Genomic DNA, 20,366 nt, shown 5'->3' on the forward strand with positions numbered 1-20,366 from the left:
TTTGTCATGAAGGACATTGAAAAGAGCTTAAAATTAATGTTACTTCCCATTCTTTACAGACTAAAAGACGCCTTAACATTTCTTAATTCTTGAGCTCCACAGTTGTCTTATCACATTTCTCTTTTGTTATCAGTTTCTTTCTATGTAATTTTTAACTGCTGTTAACATTTCTTCTATTAGACAGTCTGACGGGCTGTAAGATCATAATAAACCCTTGGCTTATAAGTAAGTTTTCAAAACCAAGTGTGCCTGATACTACAAACTTGTCTTTTCTTGTTCTGTAGCATTTGACAACTTTATTGGCTTCCTCTGATATGCAAGTGGTTCTGGCTGTACTTAACCTTCTGTATGTATTCAGCAAAAGATCAAATTATATCACACGCCTTGGATCTGACAAGAGAACCCCACTGCTAACCCGGTTGCAACATTTGGCAGAGGTGAGTCATGATTGAGGAGTGAAAGAGCACAAAAAAATCAAGCCTGTAGTTCCTTTTGATTGATGTTTCTCACACACTGTCAAGATGGACTGAAATTCCTAAGCTAATTGGTCTAATTGAATTTGGTGACTTTTTCAATGTATATGTTGCAAGCCCCTCAATGTGTCATCATTTATCTCACTTCCTCCCTATTTCTTGATTCCATTCTTTGTCCTTTTTCTCATGCATTGAATCCCCATGTAACAGTTTAAAAGGAGGCGTGGGGTACATAATATTTGCTTCGAAGGCATTTTATGAAATTGAGCACATTAATGAAATACCTAGTAAATGACTTGGAAGCTAGGAAATGTATATAGATTGTATGTACAAGTAGTCAAGGTAGCTTAAACTTCTTCCTTTAGGACCATTCGTTCTTGGTTACATGCTACCTCATGAAATATAATGTTGTGTACTTTTTGGTACATGGACTGTATTCTTTCCATCTTCTTTTAATGCTTCCTGGATTATTCAGTATTTTGCTACTCGAGGCTCCGATTTTTTTTCCTTGAATTCTTCCAGTTTAAAATATGCTGAACTTGGTCTTGTTTGGTTTTTCTAACACTAGGTCTTTGTTCATTTCATTGTAATATTTGGCATTGTCTTGGAAATTTTCTGTTCAGCTCTTTGACTTCATCATTTCTTCCACATGTGTTAGCTACTCTATTGTTAAGAGCAAATTTTAGAGTCTCTTCTGACACCCACTCAAATAATTTCTTTCTTTCCTGACTTTTTAATGACCACTGCACTACCAGGGTTCCTAAGGGTACTTATAAAGGAAGCTAAATGCAGAACTTTAAGTTTTGTAATTTACCCCATAATGTGTTTTCCCTAATTCGATACATTTTTATTTTATCAGCTTGGTTTTTAGTGTTTATAGAATATTCAGATGAGTTTTTAATAAAATGATAATTCCTTTTTTTAGTTGTCTTGGTTTACACAGTATTTAAATTACATAATTATATGTACAACTGACAAGTTGACTTGAGGAGAAATACAAGTGTTTAACTATACTACTAGTGTCTGGTGACAGCAAAAGAGTGCCTATAACATTATATTATTCAGGATACTTTGAGGGTGGGATGTAGCAAGTTAGATAGCATTAGTGAAGTGTCTGTTAAGTGTATAAATTGGACAGTGAAAATGTAACACAGTACCTAAGAAATTATTGCTAATGAGTGAGAATGCATTTTGTACCAGATGACAAAATATATAGCCATGGTAATTTAGGAGTTGTTTGTAATTGACAAAGGAATACACTAATGTATCTGAATTAAATAGCCTCATGTTGAGCCTCAATTTCTGAGGAAAGGAGGGTCTTATAAATAAATGCTTTTAGAATAATTTCTTCTTTGAAAGATAAAACATTTTGACCTTTTCTTCAGTTCACATAATCTTATATGGAAAAGGGATTCTTAAATTAACTGGGAGGCCACTTAAACTATACTGGAAAATATTTGCAGTGTACACAAGGGAACAATTAAAGGAATACCACTCACAGTATAATAATTTACTGATGATGTTAAAGGACTAAAACCTTCTTTGTGAATTACACTTCAGCATAAAGAAATGGAACATCATCACAATAAAAAGTGTTAAAAGAAAGATGTTACTTTGACTGGGGTGCCTGTTTGAAATCATGATCTTTTCAACCACCTCATAGGCAATTAAAAGCTTGACTGGAAAAAGAAGCACACATTGGGAGTGGGGAAAAGAGCTGTTACCAAGGACTCAAGTAGAAAAATGTTTTGGACATGGTGGCAACATATATACAAATATCCTTGATACAATTTATGTAGGGATTGTTGTAAGAGTCCCCAATAAAATGATTTATTAAAAATGTTTAAATAATAAAAATCTATCCAAGAAAAAGAAGACATGAATTCATACCTATGAATTGTATGGTCGGATAAACTGGACTACCAGATGAAAGAACTGACTTAGAAACATAAACTGAGATACTCATTAAAAGCAAGGGTAGCAAGACTTGCTTGTTTTAGACATGTCATTGGGAAAGAATACTTCCTAGTAAGTTTTTCATGTTTTGTAGAGGATCAGCAAAATGAAGGCAAGTTCTCTGTGAGATAGATGACATTAATAGCCACAACCATGGGCTCATTCATGCATTATTAAAGAGCATGAAGGTGGTGCAGAAGTAACCCATTAGAAAAATGTGTAAAAGAGCATGAAAAACAGCCCAAAATGTCTGGGACTAAGGGAGTGTAATAAAATTGTGCGATGTCCATCCAGTGAAGTATGTATATCAATAAAAAAGAAATGATGTGGCTACCCGTGAAAAGCTGCTCCCCTTTACCCCCCCCCCCCCCGCCCAAAAAGATGCAGCTCAAATGGTTATTACTTTTTGAAAAAGTTACCATAACACACTATGATTCCTATAACAATCTGGAAACGGCAAAACTATAGAGCTTGATGTGTGGCAGGAAGTCAGAGGAAGGGAGAAACAATAGAGGGAGGCCCAGGGCATTTTTAGGGCAATAAAACTATGATGTGGTGGATAAATGACATGCTGTGTGTAATAAATCATTAATTGTAAGTATCTCTTCTCTCTCTGAATTATTAAGCATCCCAAGGCATTATCAAACTCACAGCAACTAGGCCTGTTTGGCAGTCTGAGCCACTGTACTTTCATCTTTTGTGCTCTGTGATTAATGGTTGGCTACAGACAAAATTCACCATAGGGTGCCTTCACAAAAGGATCCAATTAAAGGAGTGCTTTCTGAGGGATATTACTGGACCAGTTTAATTCAAGACAGTGAACTTGGCAACAGGTTTTTGTTTTGTTTTTTTATTCCAAAAAGTTAAATCTTGATAGATTTTCTTAAAGGACATAGGACTTCTTTGGGAAGAAATTTTGAGAAAATGAAAAGTAAATCAGTGAGAAAAAAGACTGTATTGAGAAATTATTTTCCATCATGACAATGTATCTGCTCATAGTTTGTGGGTAGAAAAGGCTGTCCTATGAGAATTTCTTTAAGAAGTCTTATTTCACAAGGTTGGATATATAGCCCATCCCTGCCACCAGGGGGGATGAATAACAGTAATATGGGTGATGGAGACAACGGACAGTGTAAGATACAAAATAATAATAACTATAATTGATCAAGGACTCATGAGTGGGAGAGAGTTTATACCAAGAGCTCAAGTGGAAAATGTTTTGGAAATGATAATGGCAACATATGTACAAATATGCTTCATACAATTGATGTATGCAGTGTTATAAGAGCTGTAAGAGTCCCCAAGAAAATGATTTTTTTAAGTCCTATCTCAGTCACCCTGTAGCCTTTATTTTCCCCTTTAATACTTTTTTGTTGCAGCAACAAAGAAAACAAAAATCTGTCAAGAATGCCAAAACTGTCATTTTGATGTGGTTTAAATTGAAGAGCACGGAATTCTTCAGGAAAGATTTAGAGTGATAGAAGCACCAGATTCAGAAATGTATATGAGGGACTTCAAAAAATTAATGGAGTTTTTCTAGTAACTTTCTAAGTCATCCCGGTAGACCTAGGTGTAGGATATGTTAGAGACAATAGGTTCACATTTTATATTTTTGCTTAATGATGGTTTCTGTGATTTGGGGTAGCAGTGTTTTTTAGTTTTTCTTATTATGTACTTAATGTTTTGGTATTATAACAGGGATTTGAAGATTAAAGGTAGCATTTATGAACCTTAAAATGTCAGGTATGTGCTAGGTGTTTAGTAAGTAAGGATAAGAAAAGTGCCTCATAAATCTTGGAAAAAGTAAGATAACCTCAAAACAAATGGAAAGACATCAAAATATCAATTTGTTTTTGTAGTATTAAATTAAAAAAATAAATGATTGACGCTGTGGGAGGGTGTGGGGCCCGCCCCCACCCGCTGCTACTCCTACGAGTTCAGTAATACTACTTCTGGGTTCAGTAATGCACAATTGTACAGTTGAGATATATAAGTATTATATTAAAGTCATCGAGAGCATGAGAGATAATACAATAATACAGTCAGGCATGATACATAGCAACATTGCTCACCTCAACTAGGCTTGATGGTCCTCGTGGAGGGGGCTTAGCCATCAGAGAAGAAGCCGCTGCTTCATCTTCCTTAGTCACCTTCTCCCGCCACCCTCGGCCAGCCCCCCTCTGGCCAGCCACCCTGGAGAGAACCAGGGAGCCTCATTATTTATTGCTAACCACGCATCATAGAGTCATACATCACAGAAAGGGGCAATACAATTCATTCTAGAACAAGTTTGATCACTCTAATGTCTCACATAATAAAACAGACAATTACTATTCTGGGAGGCATGCAAGTACCCTGATAGTGGACAATAACCTGAGTCACCAAGGAGGGATATTAACATAGGCAATACAATCAATAGGAGGGGAATCACCCAGGGGTGTGCCCACATTGGTTGTGGAATAGGCAGTGGTGTCTGCTTGATCTAGACAGCTGATAATGGCTAACTAACCTTGGTCACCCTTGGGCGGGTTTGCCCTCTCTTGCAAGTGAATAGACCACCATTATCCTTATCAGAAGGGAGTGGGTCTTATTCAGGGTGAGTCAGACTAATAATCTAGCCACCACAAATGGCCAATGTTAGGGAGAAAAACCTCTGACCTACTTTCGCTGCCTATTGTACAGTCACGCTTAAGCAGCTAAGTCTGGTATATATTTTGGGGAGACAACTTAAGAGAAATCCTTCTGTTCCCCACATGTTTTTTAAAATCTGCAAAAAAAGACAGTCTAAAAGTAGAAGGAGCTTGGCTCAGAAATTTATGATGAACAAAGAAACTATTAATACCATTTTTTTAAATTAACACATCCACATATATGAATGAGGATACTGAATGTAAATTGATGAGATGCATTAATCAAGAGATAGCATACTGCCTTAAAAAAGCACCTTATGTATGCACAAAGACAAAAATTGACTAAATACCAAGGAATGGAAAAAATACACCAGTGTAATAAGAATATTTAAAAAGTGGGATCTAATAACTGAGTACAATAATGAAGAAAATGGTTTAAAATGGATTGTGATTATATATAGCTCGATATGATTGAACTTTTGATTGTGTGAATTGTATTCCACTAAAACTGTTGAAGTTAGGAAACAAGAGTGGTAATATTAATTTATGCTAGAATAGACATTGAGACCAAATCCATTACCAAAGACGAAGGGCAATACAAAAGTATTGAAGAATGCGACTGTAAGAAGAAACGTGTGAACCCTATGACAGACCTTGAAAGTATCCAACTACGTATTAAAGAGTCGAAGAAAGTTATAGACAAGACCACTGCAATAGTAGGATACTTAAGAACAAAGATGTAAACATAATCAACTTGGCCACCAAGAAGTATACAGAACACTCCACTGAACAAAAGTACAATATATATTATTTTCTAGTATACATGGGACATTGTCTAGACCGTATATTAGGCCACAAAGGAAGGGTCATTAGAGAACACAAATCCATCTACCTGCAGACAACAAAATGCCCCCCAAAAAACCCAGTCACTTCAACAAAAGTCACTGACAAAATTGGGTTTGCATTTCCAGAAGAATGAAACAGCGCCCATACCTTGCCCTATATACAAAAATGAATTCAGGATGGGTTTAAACATTTAAACAAATTAGAGGACTTAAAAATCATCAAATGAGAAAATAGGCACAAATGTAAGGACCCTAAGCATATTACAAAACATAACAAAAAAACAAAAAAGTATAAGACAAAACACATTACTGGAACTTTATTTAAAAATGCACACTAATGTGCATTAAAGGAGTAAAAAAAATGGGTGGGGAGAACTGACAGTTGATAAAATATACAAGGATCTGATCCAGTGGTTCTCAATCTTCCTAATGCTGGGACCCTTTAATACAGTTCCTGTGTATTATAAATCATAAAATTATCTTCGTTGCTACTTCATAACTATAATTTTGCCACTTATGAATTGGGCGACACCCTGTGAAAGGATTGTTCAACTCCCCCAAATGGGTCGTGACCCACGGGTTGAGAACCGCTGATCTAATCTCTGTAGAAAATTACAATATCAGCACGAAAAGGATAAAGAATTCAGTTTAAAAATAGATAGCACAGCGAGTTCACCAAAGACATCCAGGCAACCAACAAACATGAAAGGCTCACAGTCACAACTACCTGAGATGCAATTCAAAACACTAATGAGATACCACTCTAAACTGAGAATTGACAGGGAAGTTTAAAAAAACAGAAAATAACAAATAATGACAATGGGTGTGGAGAGATCGAAACCCTTATGCACGGCTGATTGAGCTGTAAAAATGTGCACTACCTTAACTGGGAATAGAAATTCTATGTCCTAGCTGGGTATATAAGCTATAACAGATCAGAGATACACTCACACTGTTGCTCATCATAGTACTGTTTACAGTAACAAGATGGAAAGAAATGGATAACTAAACTTTGCTACACAAAGAATTACCATTTTGAAAGCCCCCTCGGGTATCAGGAGCCCTGGTGGCGTAGTAGTTACACAAACTTTGATCTGCAAGGTCTGCAGTTCAAAACCACCAGCTGCTCCGATGGGGCAAATAAAATAGGATTTTCTACTCCTATAAATGGTTAGTCTCTGACAATCACAGAGGTAGTTCTGCCCTGTCTTACAAGGTCTCTAGTGAGTTTGGGTTGTGTGTATCTATTATGTGTAATTGGTTTTTTGTTACTAACGTCTTCTATTTATCTTTTGTTGGGTTGTTTTCTTGGTGTTTGCCCTGAGAACCACAAGTAATATAGTAATACCTAACTACTTGTTTAAGCTAATAATTTCTTTTCAATAATGTATAAAAACTTTGTTCTTCCATAGTTCCAGTCCATATGTTATTGCCACAAATTATATTTGCATACAATGTGTGCCCATCAACATAGATTTATAGTTGTTATTTTATGTATTTGTCTTTGAAAACATGGGCAAGAAGTTAACAAAGTTAATTAGTACTAGTTTTTCTATTTTTGTAATTTCATTGTGTAGTTTATTTCTTTGCGAGGTTGTGAGTTACTTTCTAATGTTAATTTCATCCTGATGGGCTCTCAGTTTCTTGTAGAGTAAGTAATGAACTCACCTTTTTTTTCTGAGAATACATTGTTTTCTCCTTAATTTTTTTAAGAATAGTTTTTGTCAGAAATAGAAAAATTGATACTTTGTTTTGTTTTTCCTTTCAATAGTTTGAGCATAAATGTCTTATGGTAGATAATCCTTTATTCTCTCTAGAGCTCATTGATCTTGAAAGTGTAGGCTCATATCTTGTATTTTGGAATTTTCCCCCCTATTATTTCTTTATTGAGTAGTCATTCTGCCCCTTTGCTGCTTCCTGGGACTTTCATAATGTCTAGAAACTTCTGGAATATGTATATAGGTTTTACATGATGTTTCTCAGATTTATTAGTCTTTGTTCAGTATTTTTCCTCTCGCTTAAGTCTTTGAACATGTTTATGATAAAAATGTTAAGTTTAAAGTCTTTGTTTAATAAATCCACTTTGTTGAGATCCTCAGGAACTGTTTCTGTTCATTTCTTCTTTCTTGTATATGGTCCATACTGTTAATTCTCCCATCTACAAACTTAACCAACTACAGACTGACCTGGCGCAGGGGTGGGAGGGGTGCAATTAAGTGGTCAAAAGACTAAGCAGACTAGTAAAGTCCTCTTTGTATTGTATTCGACATTATTATTTTATCTAGAAGTGATTTCACCACTGATGGTGAAGTAGTTTATGCCTTGGTCCTTCAACTGCTTGGTCAGCAGTTCAAAACTACCAACCGCTCCATAGGAGAAAGATGAGGCTTTCTACTTATCAGCTGGAATAGACTATCAAAGTGAAATTGGTTTTTGGTGAATTAGTGTGTAGAAATGATGTGCATATGTTATGCAAATTGGGAACCTATACATACCAAGTAATAGCTGTTTTCTTGTTATTTTGCATGCCTCAATTTTTTGTTGAAAAGTGGACATTTTGTACATATGACTAGTACTTGTTGACAGGGGATTAGACTTTGTTGTGCCAAGTTACAGTACTAATAAGACAATTTGCTTTGCAACCCAGATTATGTCAAAAAGAGGGGCTACAGTGAGTACGTGATTCCAACTTGTGGAATAAGAACGTCAGAACATCAGTAATTAACAGCTGTTGAGGGATACTAAAATGTCGACAAGCATATCTTCAGGCATGTGGAAATCAATGAGTGACAGTTGTTTGTATACGACCTTATTTTGAGGGTGCTTGGAAAATCTTGTGGGAAAGTTCAATTTCTTTTCATTACACTTTTCATGATTTTTTTTTAAAGCCTCCTTACAGCATCTTCCCAGGGAAGTGAAATTTGGGTCATTGGAGAAACCACCTTTGTGGACAGACCATTTTTGCTTGAATTATAAGTCCATGTATTTGTTCCCTTATATTGGATGATTGGTTATACTGTTGTATTTATTTTAAAATAATTGCATTGTGAAAGCACAAAGCAAGATATTTTGTAGTAAAGCTGTGAAATACCACAGATTTTTTTGAATATGCTGACAATGTAAACAATGTATTCATAGTTATATGGCTTAGCTCATAATTTTATGCCTTTGGGGGAGATACTACTATATGACTTTATTTACTCCACGAGTCTTTAACTCTGTTCTTTAGATATCCACCCATTACCATGTATACTCGAGTATAAGCCGACCCAAATATCAGCCAAGGCACCTAATTTTACAACAAAAACTGCATTTAAAATGTGCTGAAAACCTCAGCTTATACACGAGTATATACGTTAAGTCAATATTGTGCACAAGGTTACCATTAACCCTGTCTTAACATTTTCTTTTTCCTTTTCCAAGAGCTGGGGTGGAAAAGAGAATGGTTTTGGACTTGCAGAATGTTGCAGAGACTTGCATATGATGGTAAGTAACTCATTGGCTTATGAGTGTCTTAGCAGATCTAGACACTACAGATCTACAGTCTTCCTGAGCCTTAGTTTATAAAGGACATATGCTAGATCAGTGGTTCTTAACCTTCCTAATGCCACGACCCATTATTGGAGTTGCTCATGTTATGGTGATCCCCAACCATAAAATTATTTTCGTTGCTACTTCATAACTAATTTTGCTAGTTATGAATCATAATGCAAATATCTGATATGCAGGGTATATTTTCATTGTACATAATTAAAGCATAGTGATTAATCACAGAACAACATGTAATTCTATATTGTGAAATATTTCTAATTACAAATCAGTGAAATGTCTTGAAGCATGGTGTAGCATGGGTAACAGTCTTCACACCATGTACTCGTATGTGGGCGTATCTGTATGTGGGTTGACCTGGCTGGACATGGATAGAGGAGCGGTGTCTCGGTTCCTAAGACCATCGAAAATATGTGTTTTCCAATGGTCTTAGGCAACCCCTGTGAAAGGGTCGTTCCACACACACACACACCAAAGGGGTCGCAACCCACAGGTTGAGAACCGCTGTGCTAGATGGAGTGCATTTGATGAGCCTGAGCTCCATTAAGATGTAACACACCCTAGGTAACAGTCAATAAGTAGGTCAGCCATCAATGGTAGATGAAGAATCTCAGAAAATCAGTCTATGTGCTTTACTTACCATCTTAATCAACCCAACTCTTTGGTAGGGAATTGCATCTATTGAATAAGTTTGAAGGTAAATAAGAGATCCCAGAAAGTATGCCCATATGCATTCTTCCACTAGAATTATTGGCGTGCCGAACAGTATAGCATGATGTGGTAATGGCTTCATGGAGGGGTAATTGAGAACTTAGTGTCCTGTGTGCTTTTCTTTTTTTCTTTTTCTTGTTTTGCTTTGTTTACTTTTTATTCGAATAGAGAATTTCAACCACTTTATTTTGCTATATTAGACTTAACAATACGTGTACACAAGAATGATCCTTCCAATGTTTATTAAAATGTTGGATCTCTTAAGTAACTATCTAGATATGATTTTTATTTGATGAAGTTTACGGCTAAAGTGTTCTGTGTGGAGGGCAGCATGGCACAAAGTCTAGGAAATTTACAAAGCTCAGATTGTTTAGGATTCTGTGGGTCAAATTTATATTTTCTTCTAGATGCAATGTGATGCCATTGAAGGATTTCAAGTAAAGCAGAAATTATTAAATACAAAATGCACTGTAAGTGTTAAGAGTAAGGCAACAAAGTAATTTGAGAGCTATTGTTGGTATCTAGGAGAAATAATGGTTTCGTATTCATCACACCTGCCTTTATGTCAAATTCAAGTGAAAATTTGACTATTATTTTTTTGATCATTTTATTGAGTGCTCTTACCATTTTTTTGCATAATCATTTTATTAGGGGCTTATACAGCTCATCACAATTTGTACATACGTCATTTGTATCCAGCACATTAGTACATATGTTGACTTCATCATTCTCACAAGACCCGCTTTCCACTTGAGCCCTTGGTGTCAGCTCATTTTTTCCCCTCCCTCCCTGCTCCCCCTGAACCCCCTGATAATGTATAAATTATTATTATTTTATCATATCTTACCCCATCCAACGTCTCCCTCACCCACTTCTCCGCTGTCCGTCCCCCAGGGAGGAGGCCATATGCAGACCTTGTCATCTGCTCCCCCTTTCAATTACATGCTTTTCTTTTTGTATTTCTTTATATCTGGTCCCATCCCCTTCCTTATTCTGCCTAATTTTTAATCTCTTTATTGTTTGTTTTAAATCATTTTATTGGGGGCTCTTACAACTCTTATCACAATCCATACATACATACATTGTGTCAAGCACACTTGTTGCCATCATTTTCAAAACATTTGCTTTCTACTTGAATGCTTGGTATCAGCTCCTCATTTTTCACCCTCCCTTTCCCACCCTCCCTCCCTCACAAACCCTTTATAAATTATGGGTTTTTTTATGTCTTCCACTGTCAGATGTCTCCCTTCACCCACTTTTCTGTTGTCCTTCCCCCAGGGACGAGGTTATAGGTAATCATTGTGATCAGTTCGCCCTTTCTCCCCCACCTTCCCCTTCCCCTCCTGGCATGACTACTATCATGGTTGCTGAGGGATTTCTTATGTTTCCAGCTCTTATCTCTACCCATGTACATGCTCTGGTCTAGCCAGATTTGTAAGGTAGAATTGGGATCATGATAGTGGGGGGAAGAAGAATTAAAGAACTAGAGGAAAGTTGTATGTTTCATCATTGCTACATTGCACCAACTGGTTTGTCTCCTCCTCGTGACCCTTCTTTAAGGGGATGTCCAGTTGTCTACAGATGGGCTTTGGGTCTCCACTCCACACTCCCCTCATTCACAATGATAGGATTTTTTTTGTTCTTTGATGCCTGATAGCTGATCCTATCGACACAGGTGTGATGGCTTTCTATGACACCTACATCATCTAAAATAACTTGAAGGCTCCATATCTGATTCTTTCATGTGCTTTATATACAGAAATACCCACCCAGTGCAACTACACTACACTTCGAGTTCTATGCAGACCCTGGAGCCGAGGTCAAAATCGAGAAAAGGGTGAGTTGCCTTTTTCAGGCTTGTGGCAGGGTTTGTATTCTATAACTTGGTTTGAATTTTTTAAGACTCCTATTTAATTAGCTATTGAGAAGCTACTCACTCTAGTAGCTTCTCAATAGCAAGTGTTCCTTCTGTGTCCAGCTCTAGTAGGTTTGGGCCTGGCATATGCTGGGGGCTCTCGCAAGTGAATACTACCCTTGGTGGGGTACTCCTTTGATTTGTGAATTCTTTACAGCCTTAATTGCAAAACTTGTCCATGTATGTGATACTCTGGTTAGGGCTGACTCAGATTGTTCTAGCTAAAGACTAAATAATAACGTATAAGAACCAAAGATTTTTGCTTATAAAAAAGTCAATATATTTAAATTAACTGGTTAAATTATTTGGGGAAGTAGCAAAATTCAATTTAGCTTAGAATTAATGTGGTAAATAAGTTCCTTTTCTCTTCCACTATTATATAAAATCACCATCATTTTGTAGGCTAATGGCTCTTTGAAAACAGCTTTCACCTGTATTTATAGAGAAACCATTTTATTTCTTTGCTATGAATATCAAGGTCGTAGTAGTGATGGATTGAAAATATACAAGGAATGATATAAAATGTGCTTGACTATATTACAAAATGTGCCTGACTATGAGGGGGTACCCAAAAAAAAACCTGGAATCTTGCTGGGTGGGGCAGAGCTTGCTTAGTCTGCATTTCCCCTCCTAGGCGAGCATCAAGCAACTCGCTTAGAGTTAGTGCACTCAGTGGCGTCACCTGGGAAGGTTCTCTCTGGGCAGAGTGATTTTTTTTTCCCTTGAAAAAGCAGTTTTGCTTGAACCTCGTTTTTTGTGGTGGCTGATTTAAGAGAACAGTATGCGGCTGTGAAATTTTGTTTCCTACTCAGGAAAAATGCCACAGAAACTGTTGTGATGTTGAACACAGTTTTTTTGGGGTACCCCCTCGTATGTTTTATATTTTGGTGATGCTGGTTTTGAAAGATATGCCCATATGAAATAAATAGTTTTGGAGATTTTAAAAGTTTTATTGAGTTTAGGAGCATTTGATTACACTTCACTTTAAGGTGGCATCCTGATTTTCAGATGGGTCTAGTAGTTGTACATCAGGGGAAGCTAGAGTATTCAATGACTGTTAACGGGTTATCTTTTTTTAAAATTTCAGACAACTAGTAACACACTACATTATATTCACATAGAGCAACTTGACAAGGTAAGAGAAATCTTTGACATTTGGCTAAATTTGTAATGTTTGGCTAGTTTTCTATTTCCTAACTGGCTTTTTGTTGTAATGTAGATTTCTGAAAGCCCTTCTGAAATCATGGAATCTCTTACCAAAATGTACAGCATTCCTAAGGATAAGCAGGTATTATATGTCTTAATTTAAGTCTGGTTATTCCAATTGATCAGTGAAGCATGCAGACCTTGGCACCTGAGCCCTAGTTTTCCAATCTCTTAGTAGGACAATACTTAATAAATACCTAGATTCTTAGGATTTTAGGAAAACAAACAGGGTGACACACCATGCAAATCCAACAAATGGTGTTAATTCTCTCAACATTTTGGATATCAAAGGAGGAAAGGTTTACTTAGGTCTTTTTTGTTTTTGTCTGCTGGATGAAGCAGGAAAAACAATAAAAATGGAACTAATTCTACTTGAAACCTTAGCAAATAACAACAGTAAAACATTTTCCCAAGCCAGCCCAACATGTAGAAGTTACCTCTTAATGAGAATATTTGCTTTTTTTAATTGTTTCCTAATGTAAGTTTTTACCTCTTTTCAGATGTTGTTATTTACACACATAAGACTGGCCCATGGATTTTCTAATCACAGGAAGCGATTGCAAGCAGTTCAGGCCAGACTGCATGCAATTTCTATATTAGGTAAGAGAAGAACACTATAACAGAATGATCAGGCAATATAAATTTGATATCCTTTAAACTGCATTAATCTTTGTTATGAGCCTTGTTGGCAACTTAGGTACCAACTAAAGCAGTGGTCCACAATCTGGGTCGCAACCCCTTTGGGGGTCGAGCGACCCTTTCACAGGCGTCGCCCGATTCATAACAGTGGGAAAATTACAGTTATGAAGTAGCAACGAAAATAATTGTATGGTTGGGGTGGGGGGTCACCACAATATGAGGAACTATATTAAAGAGTCGTGCCATTAGGAAGGTTGAGAACCACTGAACTAAAGGATCCCTGTTAGCACAGCAATTTGTGCTCAGTTGCTGCCAAAAGGTGAGTGGTTCAGAGCCATCTAACCACTCATAAGGAGAAATATCTTGCATTAGAAATTATAGTTAGGTTAAATTGTGTCATTGTTTGTTCCGCTTTTTGACCCATTTTTAAATTGTTTTAATTTTTATTTTCTGCTTTCTTTTGGATAGAGGTTTTTCTATTTTATTTTGTTACTGGTTTTGTGGGGAGGGGAGGGGTTGTTTGGTTTTCTTGATATGAAATCCAGGGTAGGTAACTGTAGACAGTAACTAGACTTGGGAAGTGGGAGGTTGGGGGAGAAATGGGGAGTTGATAACAATAAAAAAGGAAGGAAAAGCTCTAAAAGGTTACATTCTAGAAAGCTGTTTGAGGCAGTTGTGCTTTGTCACATCGCGTCATTATGAGTTGAAATTGCCTAATGACAGCACTTAAGAACATTAACATTAAATTGCAAAATTGCCAATATTCCTAGTATTCTTCATGGATTTACTTTGGAGCTCCTTAATGTTGAACCAACCAGAAATAGGATATGATGTTCTTTAAAATATCACGTGGATTTCATCTTGGTTCTGGCCTTTCTAAAAAAGGGTTTGCAAGTTGTCATCTCCCATTGACCTCTAATCTCTTCTTGCCATCTCCTTTTCTCCTGTCATCTTTTTGGGGAAATAATTTTGAAATAGTGAGCTCTGTATGTTAGCTTCTTTGATTGTGTTTGAGAGAATAAAGTACACCATTTTAAAATCATTGCTTGACTCTCACCCTACTTTTGCAAGTTTTATTAGCCATGTATTTACCCTTTTAGCCTGTTTCCTTGTTTTTATTGGCATAGTCCTTAATTTATAGGCTTATATGAAGCGTAAGTGAAAATCTGTAAAGCTCAGGCTAGGCATCTAGAAGACATAAAAAGACAGCTGCTACACTGTTATTAACAGCCCTCATTACATATTAATTTTTAAAAACAACATTTAAACTTTGATCTATGAAACACTTATTCCTATATTTAAATTCATACCTAATAGAATGTCTGGCTTTGTATGTACTTGTAACTTCTATGTCCGTCCAATATTAGCTATGTGAGATTCAAGGAAATTGCATTACAGTGATTTTTTTTTTTTGCATTACAGTGATTTTGAAGTGATACTTCAGTATCACACAAATTTTTTATTTAGTTCATTAATTCTACCGACTGTAGAAATATGTATAGTGAAAAACAAAAACATGAAGAAACTGAAATGCCCACCTGTGTCCAAGGCATAGACAAGTTATTTAAAATAGTGAAATTATTAAGAATTAACTTATCTTTCCCCGTTTTGACTTACATCTCCATAAATCCTTGTTTAATATCGTAGGTTCCCTAAGTATTTTTTTCGGGGGGGGGCGTAATTAATTGGCGTACTCTTGGCAATTAAAAACTTTTTATAATATGGCTAAGAATTCAAGACATAGTTTGAATATCTGCTTTTGCACCCCTCTGGATTAATCCATTGCCGTCAAAGGGGCAGTATCTCCCAATTTGGGAAACACTGTTTAAGACCATCAATATTGTTAACAGGAGAATCTTTAGCTTGTTGATTACTTCGACTCATCACCAGAGTTCATTAAATCTTACTAAATCTAGTGACTTTGTTCATCAATGCTGGTTAGTAGGGAATTCTTCCCCAGAACCAGTAGGTACCAAAAGGGTTGTCATGGGCAGTGGCTTGACCACTGCCTTCTTGCTTAAAGTGTTTGTTTCTCCTTTTGCAGTTTATTCCAATGCCTTGCAGGAGTCAGCAAACAGTATCTTGTATAACGGGTTGATAGAGGAGTTGGTAGATGTCCTTCAGATAACAGATAAGCAACTTATGGTAGGTACTATTAATTCTCTGTATATCAGGATTTTTACTTAAGGGAAGCCTTTCAAGTATTGTTAAAAAATTAACATTGTTGGACTTTCAAGGTTATACTCACTAGTTGACCTTTATCACTCCCAAGCAATTACTAGTAAAATAAACTTATTTTAGGATGAAGTCTTAGCCACTCTACTTCTTGTTTGACACCTTGAATATTTATCTACTGTTTTCATAGGAGATTAAAGCTGCTTCATTACGAACATTAACATCAATTGTCCACCTGGAGAGAACTCCCAAACTCAGCAGTATTATTGACTGTACTGGAACTGCTTCCTACCATGGATTTTTGCCTGTACTTGTGCGAAACTGTATCCAGGCCATGATTGGTAAGTTTGATGGTGGTTATTGGCAAGAAGCGGGCATCAATTTTTTTTTTTGGTTTTATGCCTTTAACATCCTGTTAATAACAAATTTTGAGCTTGTGCTTTCTCTCCCTCTGCCAACTTCCCTTACAGATCCTTCAATGGATCCATACCCTCACCAGTTTGCTACAGCTCTCTTCTCTTTTTTATACCATCTAGCCAGCTATGATGCTGGTGGTGAAGCCTTAGTATCCTGTGGGATGATGGAAGCCTTATTAAAGGTACTCTACTTGGTTTCTTGTTTATCTGTTTATGCATTTGTAGGGAAATCAATTGAAAGAGACTGTAGGGTTGCAAGTTTGGAATAGTTCCCCAGGAACGGGTAGCATAAGAAAGATTATCAACAAGTTATGTTTAATTGATCTAATATTAACCTTATAGTTAGGTCACTAATAACTGTTAGGAATTGTTATCTCCATTACTATGAATTAGTTACTAGTTAATTCATTGTGATATCCGGTCATAACTTTGATCATCACCCTGGAGAAAATACAGAGAGCTTCATAAAGCTCTTGGAAAAATGGACTAATAAGATAATTGATTGTCTCCATGAACATTTGACGTCACCTCATCTATGTCAGGGTACTTTGTAAATTGTGATACAATGCAGGAAACTGCACACCAGCTTTTGGGTCTCTACATAGTTAAATGATTTAATTCTGCGAAACAAATGGCATCTCTATTACCCGTTAGCAAATTGTGTTTCTGAAGTGATGAAACTATCATTTACTAAGAACAGTTGCCAAACACATGTTCTTTATACAATGCTTCCTAAGGCCCCACACTGCATGTTTCCAAAAGTGAATTATTTACAGCTTGTGTCTCTTCATTTGATTGTTTTTTTCCTCTTTTCCCTTCTCTAACAGGTCATAAAGTTTCTTGGCGATGAACAGGACCAGATAACATTTGTTACCAGAGCCGTTAGAGTGGTTGACCTCATCACCAACCTGGACATGGCAGCTTTTCAATCCCATAGTGGACTTTCTATTTTCATTTATAGACTTGAGGTAGTAGTATACACAAAAAGTACATTTCATACACTTTATACCCACTGGGAGCCTAGGAATTATCCTAAGAACCCCTAAAGGGACATCTAGAAACCAATTCTGTAATCTATCTGGGTTCTTCTTCCATTATTACATTTTTATAACGTTTTAATACATAGAATATATGCAAGATTTTCTCATTACCTTTTGCTTGGTTTTAGCATGAAGTAGACTTGTGCCGAAAAGAATGTCCATTTGTGATCAAGCCGAAGATCCAGAGACCTAGTACTATCCAAGAAGGAGAAGAAATGGAAACTGATATGGATGGTAATGAACAGTTGTTGTCATTTGTATGTTCTGTGTGTCTGTCTGCATGAATTGAGTTTTTACTGTTAGCCTGATTCTATTTTTGTTTCATAAAATTTTAAATGCACGGAAACATTTTCAACAGCAGCATCAAAGTATTTTTCTACATAAATGATTTCCAATTGTATGTGTTTAAGTGCATAAAGATAATTAGAAAAGGAAGTTTCAAATTGTTGAGAAAAAGATGGAAGGTGATGGTCATAGAACATCAGTCTTTTATCAATTATATATATATTTAAAATTTTGCTTCAGTACCTTATTCCCATTGAAATGTAAATTCCACTGGATACTAACTTGTGGATGTAGGAAGTGCTTGCTAAAGAACTATTGAAAAATAATTGCTTGAGTTTGTAAGTAGGCCCTAGGAAATCTTTTTTTTTTTTTATTATAATCGATCTGGTTGATCCTGATTTAAAGTATTCTAGAATGTAACTGGTAAGAAATGACTATCTCATTATTGCAGATGTATAAAAATATTTTATTCAGGTGTATAAAGTAGTAGTAGGAGCCCCAGTTAGCATTGGGCTGCTAACTGCAGGTTCAAAACCACCAGCTGTTAGGAGAGAAATTTGAGGTTTTTCTATTCCTGTAAAGCGTTAGTCTCAGCGTCCCACAGGATCAATTCTACCTGATCCTATGCAGTCCCTATGAGTTGGAATCATCTTGATGGCGATGAATAGTTAAGTGTCATCAAGTCTGTTTTGAGTTATATTGATCAAATAGTGCCCAGACCTATACTATCCTCACAAATTGTTGTTTTAGACCCTATTTTTGCAGGCCCTGTGCCAATCTATCTCCTTGAGGGCTTCCTCTTTTTTACTGTCCATCTATTTTGCCAAGCATAATGTCCTTTTCTGAAGGCAGGTCTCCTTGATAACATGTCCTAAGTATATGAGATGAGGTTTTACCATATTTGCTTCCAAAAAGCACATTCTATGTGTGTTTATTCAAAGGTAGATTTGTTGGTTCTCCTGGCATTCCATGGTACTTTCATTATTGTTTCCTAGCACCACAATTCTCATGAATCAATTCTTTGGTGTTCCTTATTCAGTGTGCAACTTGCACATACAATGGAAAATGCCATAGCTTGGATCAGGCACACCTATTCCTAAAAGTAAATAAATGTCACTGACCATTAGTACTTTAAAGAGGTCTTGTATAACAGATTGATCTGGAGCAATGCATCAGCAAATGAAAGTCCCGAAGGCTTTACTACATTCTCATTATTATGATCTTCTCTATTTTAAGAAGGCAATTTTCCTCAGTCATATTTTGAATGCCTTCCAACCTGAGGGCTGGATCTTCAACCACTATATCCGACAATGTTTTGTTATTAGGACGTTTTCTGTATCTCACAGTGTTCTGTCCTTGTTCATAAGGTTTTCAATGGCCAATTTTCAGAAATGTACAGCCTATTGCTCCTTCGTAGTCTGGAAGCTCAGCGAAAACCTGTTCACTTTGGGTTTCCCTTGTTGGTATTTGAAATACCAGTTACTTAGTTTCCAACATTACATAAACACACAACTACTTGTTTGTGGTTTCTTGTAGGCTTTTTAATCCATATTTTAAAACTTTCACGTAAGTATATACTTTTTTATTGAGGAAGTTGAGATCATACATATTGTTTGACTTACATAGACAACCTTTCATATGAGTTTGTTTTATATTCATCATTTAATGTTTCTTACATGTATGTTAGCATCTGATGGCTAGCCTTTTACCACCAGTAATATGTGAAATTAACAAATTAAAAAGATTTCAGTTTGGTGGACAAGAAATAGTATATTATTTTATATGATTGTTGTTTGATAATTTTTCATTTTTGTTGTTGAGACTATATGGACCATGCAGGAATTCAACTTCTACGTATATAATTCACCGGCATTGATCACATTCAAATGGTATAACCATTCATACCTTCCTTTTCCAGTTTAGTCCTTCTCTGTTAACTCGCTGTCCCGAATTTTCTATCTTTAATCTTTTTGTATATTTGACCCAATGATTTTTAAAATAAAATAAGCTTAAGGTAGACTTTCTTTACTACTTAAATTGTTTGGTTTTAAGACTTTAGTGTATAGTTTTACTTATGGCCTTAACAATTATATGAAGATAATAGTTTCAGGGATTCACCTAACCTTTCAAGCTCCAGACAATCCCAGTCTATGATACTTGGAAATTAATTATCTTCTATTTTTCCATTTTAATAGGGGTTCTTCTATGAAACTTGAACTAACAAGTTTTCTTTCTTGTGTTTTAATTTGTTCTTTGTCAGTGGTTTTTTTGTTGCTGTTTTGTACATTGTTGCTTGGTTTTGCTCTTTCTTGTTTTTGTGCATGTTATTATCTCCACAGGTCTATCTAAATAAGATAGGCTGGATGAACAATCTGGAGGAGAAAACAATGGGACGGACACTTCCGGGGGGGCGGGCATGGAGGGGGGAGTGGTGTTAACAAACCCAGGGACAAAGGAACAACAAGTGATCCAAATTGGTGGTGAGGTGGGTGTGGGAGGCCTGGTAGGACATGATCATGGGGAATG

General features: G+C 36.3%; 1 protein-coding gene across 1 annotated transcript in view; it reads left to right on the forward strand.

The window, feature by feature from the left end:
• Positions 1–20,366, forward strand: part of HUWE1 (HECT, UBA and WWE domain containing E3 ubiquitin protein ligase 1) — a 155,401-nt gene that overhangs the window by 36,988 nt on the left and 98,047 nt on the right. Inside the window, exons 7-17 of the mRNA XM_045288269.1 lie at positions 285–437; positions 9,328–9,390; positions 11,924–12,001; positions 13,167–13,214; positions 13,299–13,367; positions 13,786–13,885; positions 15,969–16,069; positions 16,290–16,440; positions 16,570–16,697; positions 17,343–17,483; positions 17,684–17,789. Coding sequence (XP_045144204.1) covers positions 285–437; positions 9,328–9,390; positions 11,924–12,001; positions 13,167–13,214; positions 13,299–13,367; positions 13,786–13,885; positions 15,969–16,069; positions 16,290–16,440; positions 16,570–16,697; positions 17,343–17,483; positions 17,684–17,789 — 1,138 coding nt within the window. The remainder of the gene's footprint in view (positions 1–284; positions 438–9,327; positions 9,391–11,923; positions 12,002–13,166; positions 13,215–13,298; positions 13,368–13,785; positions 13,886–15,968; positions 16,070–16,289; positions 16,441–16,569; positions 16,698–17,342; positions 17,484–17,683; positions 17,790–20,366) is intronic.

Source organism: Echinops telfairi, unplaced genomic scaffold (assembly GCF_000313985.2).
Source record: "Echinops telfairi isolate 266 unplaced genomic scaffold, ASM31398v2 ScPeMD7_19;HRSCAF=73, whole genome shotgun sequence".
Taxonomy (NCBI): Eukaryota; Metazoa; Chordata; class Mammalia; order Afrosoricida; family Tenrecidae; genus Echinops; species Echinops telfairi.